This window comes from Mastomys coucha, unplaced genomic scaffold, assembly GCF_008632895.1.
Source record: "Mastomys coucha isolate ucsf_1 unplaced genomic scaffold, UCSF_Mcou_1 pScaffold6, whole genome shotgun sequence".
NCBI lineage: Eukaryota > Metazoa > Chordata > Mammalia > Rodentia > Muridae > Mastomys > Mastomys coucha.
The window spans coordinates 22,624,799-22,633,344 of record NW_022196912.1 but is presented as its reverse complement, the minus strand read 5'-3'; the positions used below and the strand labels follow the sequence as shown (position 1 = coordinate 22,633,344).

General features: G+C 47.8%; 1 protein-coding gene across 5 annotated transcripts in view; it reads right to left on the bottom strand.

The window, feature by feature from the left end:
* Alk (ALK receptor tyrosine kinase) overlaps window positions 1-8,546 on the bottom strand; it is a 722,886-nt gene that overhangs the window by 42,927 nt on the left and 671,413 nt on the right. For all 5 annotated transcript variants that reach the window (XM_031357606.1, XM_031357604.1, XM_031357607.1 and 2 more), the window contains one exon: window positions 2,974-3,124. In XM_031357606.1, coding sequence (XP_031213466.1) covers window positions 2,974-3,124 — 151 coding nt within the window. The remainder of the gene's footprint in view (window positions 1-2,973; window positions 3,125-8,546) is intronic.

Below are 8,546 nucleotides of genomic sequence, written 5' to 3'. Positions count from 1 at the left end.
TCTCTCTCTCTCTCTCTCTCTCTCTCTCTCTCTCTCTCTGTGTGTGTGTGTGTAAAGGGGTGTTTTCCGGCAGCAGTTAGAGCTGATTTCCTGTACCTGGAGCTTGGGATGGCCAGGAATCAGGCAGAGAGCCTCCCACAAATGTGCAGTTAAGCCAGCTAAACAGCACAACTTAATTGTTAAACCAGCTAACCTTAATTCTTAAAGTTTACTTCATTTTCATTTTTCTCCCAGTGAAAACTGGAGGTGGAGATAATGCTTGAAGACAGCAGGTCTTCCTCTCCTGAGGACCCACCGGGAGAGTGTAGGAGGACCCATCACTTTCCTCCCATGCTCAAGTATGTATGACATGCCTAGCCCAACCAGCAGAGGGCGCTTCCCTCTGCTTATGCCTGAGATGGCCTCTGCCTGCCCTCATGGGAACTGTCCATATGTATGCACGAAGTTTGAGAACAAGTAGGTTGATTAATAAGAATGATAAAGTGCAGCAACCTAGAGGAGCAAGTAGATTACAATTGAATTAAAAAAAAAAAGGACATAGTCCCGTGAAAAGACATAACTGATTACAATCCAATCAAGTAAAAGTCCCTTGCAGAAGTCAATGCAATCTTTCTGCTTAGATGAAAGAATTACATTAGCACTCAATAAATTCCTGTGAAAATTACAGCAGCCTGTAATTTAATGACTTAATATATTATAACAGCCTGCAAAATCCTGATTATAGTCCCTAAATAAAAGTTGGAGTGGAGGCATTTCTCAGACGGGAGGTTGTACCCACCAGGCTTGGTTCTCTGGTTTTCTGTTGGAAGGGTGGAAGTATGGGAGAGGGGGCGGGACAACTGAGAGACTCTCAATTGCTATTTCCTGAACCCACAGCCCAGAACCTGGCTCTTTGGAGCTGAGGAACTTTTGTGGAACTAAACAGCTTTCTTGGTAGGTCCTGCTCCCTAATGTGAGCCCCCAAGCTGCTGGGACAATTGTTGGAGAAGGTGCTGTGCTGGTCACTGGGACCCAGGTCTCTGCCTGAGATCTACTCCTGCAAAGCTGTGCTTCAGCCTGACCTAAGCAGGATATCTGTCATTCTGGGGCCTGAGTTCCTGCCAGCATGGTCAGCAATGGCAGGGTCTTACCACCCCTAACACTGCAAGGCAAGAGGCAGACAGCTGGGATGTCTGGGGCTTCATAGCTGCTGGCTAGAGAACCCTCGCTGCCTGGCTCTGTGGGTCAATTTTGACTGCTCTTGATATTCTCAGCTCCTGGGGCTGGACTTTGCCTTGACCCACTGGGATCAAGGAAACACAGTGCCTGGCTGCCTTTGGGATCACCGAGGCTTGTCCAGTGATGGGCTATACAAGTGGAAAATGGGGAGAGGTCACAGAAACTACAGCTCAGACAAGTATAGGAGGCAGCCAAAATGGTACTCTAGAGTTCCTCTCTCCTTGTTTGTAACATGGGAGTTTAATCCTGAAATGTCCCCCATAGGCTTATAGTGTGAATGCTTGTTTTCCAGTTGATGCTGTTTGGGGAGGCTGTGGTATATTTAGAGGGTAAGGTCTAGCTATCTGGGGAATGCTGAAGGAGACTTCTTGAAACCGTGAGCCAAGATGAATCTTCCCCTTTAGACGTTGGTTCTCACAGGTATTTTGTCAGAATAATATAAAAGCCACTAGTGGGACATGAACTGCCCACATTCTGCTCTCAGTCTATGCTTTCATTTCTTTTTCTAGTTTTAACCACATAAATAAATAATATATGAAGATATTCTTTCTTTTTCCTTTCTCTCTCTCTCTCTCTCTTTCTTTCTTTCTTTCTTTCTTTCTTTCTTTCTTTCTTTCTTTCTTTCTTTCTTTTTTTCGAGTTAGGGGCTCCTGTGCCCACCTATCCCAGGCTGACCTCAGACTCCATACACAGTTGAAGATGACTCTGATTCTCCTTCTGTCTCCCGAGTGTTGGGATTGTGGGTGTGCACCACCATGCTCAGGAAAAAAACCTTGTGCAGGCAAACACTATACCGACTGGAAACATTCAGACCTGACAACATTCTTTCTGTGACAATTTCAGACAGTATTTATCAGGATCCCCAATCCAGTCTCCTCCCAAGAAGTAGACACTGTTAGCTGTATCTTTCAGCACTTTTTTTGTGCATATATATATATATATATATATATGTTTGATTTTGAGTGACTGCTCACAATTCATAATAATAGGATTAAGTACAATACACTAGCGTCTCAGCCAGAGCAGAAGGGAAACACTCCCTTTCCTACTTTTTTTTTTTTTTTTTTTTTTTTTTTTTTAGGTTTTTCGAGACAGGGTTTCTCTGTTTAGCCCTGGCTGTCCTGGAACTCACTCTGTAGACCAGGCTGGCCTCGAACTCAGAAATCCGCCTGCCTCTGCCTCCCAAGTGCTGGGATTAAAGGCATGTGCCACCACCTCCCGGCCCTTTCCTAATTCTATAGAGAATATCCAACCTTGGTCCATTTAGGTAGGATTCAGACCTTTGGCTTTTTTTTTTTAATTTTTTTTTAAAGATTTATTTATTTATTTTATGTATGAGTACACTGTAGTTGTCTTCAGCCACACCAGAAGAGGGCATCGGATCCTATTACAGATGGTCGTGAGTCACCATGTGGTTACTGGGAATTGAACTCAAGACCTCTGGAAGAGCAGTGAGTGCTCTTATCCACTGAACCATCTTTCCAGCCCCTAGACCTTTGGTTTTAAAGTCAGTCATGAAACCAAAGCTTCAGCCTTGGCTCCCACGGGCTACAAACCTGCAGTAGGCCCCCATTCCTTGCGTCCTTATGCATTCAAATGGCCCTAAGAAAGAAGAGGAACTCACAGACAGAGTTGCTGCAGGTCATGCAGTCTTTGAATGTGAATCCCCAGAAGGATCATTGGGGGATACTGTCCTTCAAGAGGTCACCCTCACCTCACCTGGTGCTGGGACAAGCTCCTGCTGGGGGAACTTACCCTGGGACAGGCATCCTCCCCTTGCTGACCGACAAGAATGTAGAGTGTGTCGTCCTTCTCCAGATTGAAGATGCCCAGGACAGACACTCCATGGGACCGCATCATGGTGTTCTTCCCACCTTTCCCACCAGCTGCTCCATAGCCCGAGATACTGCAACAGGACAAGGCATGATGGCTTCTAATGGGATAGGAGACTGACCCCGCCCCCTTCGAATCTATGAGCTTTCAGGGGACCAAGCCCCACCCTCTCAGAACAGGTCTGAGGGTTCTTGTCCACATAACTCTGTGAGGTCAACCAGGAGGGAGATCACTCCCCACTTTTGGGAGAAAGGAATCGGTTTAGAGGGGAAGTTGGGGTTGTTTACTCTTAAAGCTAGGAAGGTGAGGGATTAGTCAGATGTGAGATAGGGAAGGAGCAGGGGTTCTGGAGAGGGTGGAACACCTAGATAGACCCCATTCTGGATTTCCTAGCTCAGTATTAAAAGACTCACGTGACCCTAGATCAAATCCCTCCCGGTTCCTTATATATGATTGGAAAAAATAAAAGAACCCATCTCTTATCCCACAAGTGTTATGAACAATAAAGGAATTCAGCCTTGAAATCCTTAGGGCTGATACACAATAGGCACTCAGTAAGTGGTCCTTGTTAATGTGTGTGAACGGTGTTAGTAGTTAGCAGTAACTGACTTGGTACAAAGTTTGAAAGTCTCTCCTTGGGGCCTAGAAATGATGAGAGGAGCATCCTCTGAAGAGAGTGTGCTTATGAGCCCAGACTATCCCATCCTAGCAGTAACTCCTCCTGGAGCAATCTGGGCAGACAACAAACAAGTGATCACTATGAAAATAAAGAGAGAGAGTGGGGGAGTGGGATTTGATCTGCCACCTCTGTGATTGCTGAGATGACATCAAGGAAGGACAGGAAAAACTCAGCTCAGGAACTGCAGCCGAGGCACCGCAGGCCTTGAAGGCAGCAGCATACCAACTGACAAACTCTAACAAATGCCTCTCTGGAGAACTGTGGCCAGGGGCTCTGGGAGGGTTTTCCTGTCTCTGTGCACTCAGGTGGAAGGTCCTTGATGAAAAGCCAGCATGAGATGGAAGACAGCTTTGTCCACACATACAATGGCTTCTGTAAAACCCCGTGTTCTGAATATGGGAGACTCCTCAGTCTCTCCCAAGGTGCAGTCCAGGTCCTTTCTTCAGGGACAATCCTAGAGACTGGCTGTTTTCTAATGCCACAGACAAGAACCTGAATTCTCCATGGGATGCAAATATTATCTGGCATTCATCGTCCAGTTAGCTACTCAGGCACTCTAGTGCTGGGAATGGCATTAGACTTCATGGAGAGGAGAAGACCTGAGATGAGTTCCAGGCCCTGCAAGAGTTTATGAAGAGACTGGGAAATGCACACAGTTATGCAAAGAGAGACGCTCACCATAACAGCTGCTCCACCTTGAGGCAAAGTGAAGGAGCTGTTGGGCTTCAAGACCAGAGATTGTGTGCCCACTACAGAGACCCAGCCTCATCTATAAGAGAAGAAGAGCTTTGCCTTCTTTTCCAAACTCATAGTGGTGCAAAGCAAAGAGAGATGACATAATGGAGATGCATGGGCTGCTGCAGATTTCAGTGTAAAGACTGTGGATCATCATGTCCTCAGAGCTAGGGGACAGTTGGACATCTTAAGTTGTGGTGGTGGTGGGGATGACAGATGGGAGGATTCTCAGACAAGACAAAAGGAAGATGCTTGGAGCCTCTGGGCTGTCCAGTGGCAGCTGGTGGCCAGTGTGGGCAAGGGGAGACTGTAGGTTTGGAAAAGGAGGGGAGCATGCTTCAATGTGCCGGCTGCAATGCAGGTTGACATGAGAAAGATGTGATTAATCTCATTTGAAAGACGAAATAGAGGCTCAGCGAGATGAACGCAACTGGAAGCCACACACCTGAGCAATGGTGGACTGTGAGCCATTTCTGCTAGAGGCCACTTCCTCTCCCATGCATACAGCTGGGAGGCATAGGAAGCTTAACAAAGAGGGGCATGAGAAGACATTGTTGGTTCCTTCTGACCTCCAGCCAAACATTCTTAGTACACTATACAAGGACAAGAGAGAGCTGGCTCAGTAGCTAAGAGAGCTTGCATGTGTAAGCTTGAAGACCTGAGTTTAAATGTGTACCTGTAACCTCAGCACTGTGTGTGTGTGTGTGTGTGTGTGTCGGGGTTGGGGGGTAAAGATAGGAGGGTTGCTAGGGCTTTCTTGATGTCTCATGGTTCTAGATTCAGTAAGGGATCCTGTCTCAAGAGAATAAGGCTACTACTCAGTGTTCTCCTTTGATCTCTGTGAAAGTGTGTGTGTGTGCATATGCTGTGTGACCTTGGGTAAGTAATCTCCCCTCTCTGAGTCCAAATTTCATGGTAATGTAAGAAGAAGATAATAATATTGGCCTTAAAAGATAATTTCTAGGACTTGGTCAGGTTGCAAGAAAAGGCCTCATTTCCACCCCAAGATGGGTTTTGCTCAGACACCTTCTACCTGAGTCCTTGTCCTGCTCCAGGCTGCTGATGCAGAGAGGTGGGCTGCACCCTGCTCATTCCTGCCTGCAGCATTTGCAGAGTCATTTACATCAATTTGCATGCATTATGAATCATTCTGAACCCTCTCGCGTGTTTAAATTTAGCCAAATTATTATATTTCGGAAGTTGTTTGTTCCTGACTCCTTTTCTCTCCCTAGGCCCCACGTCATCTCTCTCCTGCTCTCTCCAGATCTCAGTTCTTGGCAGTGAGGTGGTCTGGCAAGAGCCCCGAGCCCTGAGCCATACTTCCAGTCTTGGAAGCCCTGGCCATGTGACTTGAGGAAACCCAGCTAACCTGTAGGAGTCTCAGCTCTCACTGCTGAGGGAAAAAGTGAAGGCCTCAGAGATGGGGAGAGAAAGTGGGTTTTAAAAAGCTGTGAATGGAGGCAAGGCCAAAGCAGGGTCTCCAAAGTCGACAGCAAAGGTTGAGAACCAGGTATCAGTAACTGGCGATTACTCTCCAGGGTGTAGCCTCAGCCATGTGTCTCCACCTTAGGAACTCAATGTTTAAGGGGTAGTTAAGGTCCTGGGAGGGTGTGGTCCTTCCTCCTCCCCCTAGGCCTGGAACCTCAGAGCTTAACTCACTACTACTACAAGTCCGACCCTGCCTCATAGTGACATATGACCAGGCTTGCCTTCACACAAACCTCAAGCCAAATCCCAGCTTTGCGCCTCAGTGCAGGGAGCACCTGGCCAGCATAGCTCCTCCTTCCAGGTGCTGACTCTGCACTGGATTCCACCAAGCCACTGCTTCCTTCAAGTTCATGGTGGAGACGTCTTGCCTTCTTATCCTGGCTTTACCTAGTCGTACTCAATCGCTGTGTGACCTTGGGTAGATTATCTTCCCTCTCTGAGCCCCTTGGTAATATACTACTAACCCTGGCCTTGAAAGACAACGGTGGGAATTAGAGGAGATAACGTCTACAAGGACCTGCCTGACTTGGAGAGGACAGTCACTGAGTGAGGCATGCAAACATTGTTAGGGGGTGCTCCTGACAGTCTGTGCTTGTCTGGGGCTGGGGGTGGCTACTGGGAGGCAAAAGGGAATGAAAGTGGGGTACTGGGTAGAACAGGGCACAGCAGGGTGGTCCTGGGTCCAATCCTGCTCAGTTTCACCTGGGGACCTCCTCTGTATTGAGCCGACAAAGCATGCATCTGCTCAGCACTGCTACAGCCTGGACTCTCTCGATCAGACCATCCCAAGCCATGCCAGAGCCACCACCTCAGCACCAGTCTCCACACGCTCTCCCCAAACCCGGTTAAACAATTTACTTTTGATGGTTGACAAATGACGAGAAATTAATATACCTGCCACTCAAGCGCAGAGAGTGACTCACAGTGATTCCAATTTACTGGAAATTGCCAGATAGTCCTCTGGATGAGTGGATGCTGTAATCTCTTTGTTTTTCCTCATCTAAATCCAGGTCCCCTGGTCAGGCGGGATGTGTACTGGGTTTGTGTTTTGTATTATTGACTGTGAGCTATTGTTACCTGGTGTAATTGAGTTGTGAATCTTTTTTAAATAAAGAATTAGTAGCGGATCAAAGTGAGCTGCCTGCTGGATTCTGGAATGACAGCGTAGCTGGGTCACAGCATGTTGGCAGCGGTGTTGTCTACCTGGGAGGGGTGCTGGGGAAGAGGAGGAGGGATACCCCACACTCTGAGAAACATATGAGGATCTCATTCTTCACCCATAGCCCTCTCCAGAAGAGTGACAGACCCACACCCCATTCTGGGCTCTCCCTCTTTCCTTGTTCGGATCAGGTCCACACGGCAATCAGGATTACTGGAAGAACATGAGGACATGCCCAGCAGGAACTTTCTGATCACCTGTGTGTGTGGGTCAGTTGGAACATCTGGGCACAGTGTTGAAGGGGACAATTGGACCTTGGAGTCTGAGCCCCTTGGTGAGGTCACCTGGTTTTATTACTGTCCACTTCTTTCAACACCTGGCCTGTACAGCTCTAAGCACCAAGATGGCTCTCTCTGAAACCTTTGATGTTGCAGGTGGATTTGTCCTTTGACGGAAAGGAAGACAACTTTCAAGGTCATGTGGCTGATGGGTGGTGGAAGTTGGACCCAAACTCCATTCTGCTTGCTGCTCATTGATCTTTGCCTAATCCCCCACCTCTGACTTTCCCTGCTCTGTGCGATGACTATCTGCACAATTACTTTGGCAATTCATCATGCCTGTGACATCTCTCCTACTCTTGTCTAGAACTTGATTGGCAGCGTAGACGGTTATCGAATTCCTGCCCTGCAGCTGCTCTTCCCAGAGACTGTGAGGATCTGGAGTCTTCTCTATGAGCCCTGAAATGCCTACTCAGTGCTAGGTACGTAGTAGGGGCTCCCTAGCTCACTGCTGGACAAACAGTTCAGTGTTTGACACATAGTAGGGGGGTCCATGGATCAGTGCTCAGAACACTCTATAGCAGCAGTTCTCAACCTTCCTAAGGCTAGGACCCTTTCATACACAGTTCCTTTTTTGTTACTACTTCACAACTGTAAATTTTCTACTGTTATGAGTCATAATGTTAATATCTGATATGCAGGATATCTGTTAGGCATCCCTTGTGAAAGGGTCATTCAACCCTCAAAGGGGTTGAGACCCATAGGATGAGACCCAGCGCTCTAAAGCCCAGTGCTAGCCTCACAGTATGGTCCAGGTAGCTTCATGCTGGGTACACAGGGGTAGACTTACAGCTCAATGAGGCCCACAGAAAAGTCTCCTGGCTGGCTGTGACTTGGCTGAATTATGCTATTCAGCTGTGCACACAGGTCCCTGGGTCCCTGGAGCCAGGTGAGGAAGTGAGTCACAGATGGAGCCCATCAGAAACAGCTGTGATCCAGGTCAGTCATCGCTACCTGAGACCTGGGGCCTCCTGAAGGATGGGTGAACCACAGGGAGGGAATTGATCTCAGGAGCCAAGGCTGTGCATGACAAAGGTTTTCAGATGTGACCTTTGAGCATGTGAGAGGGCTGAGGGTGGGGAAGAACGCTGGCCCC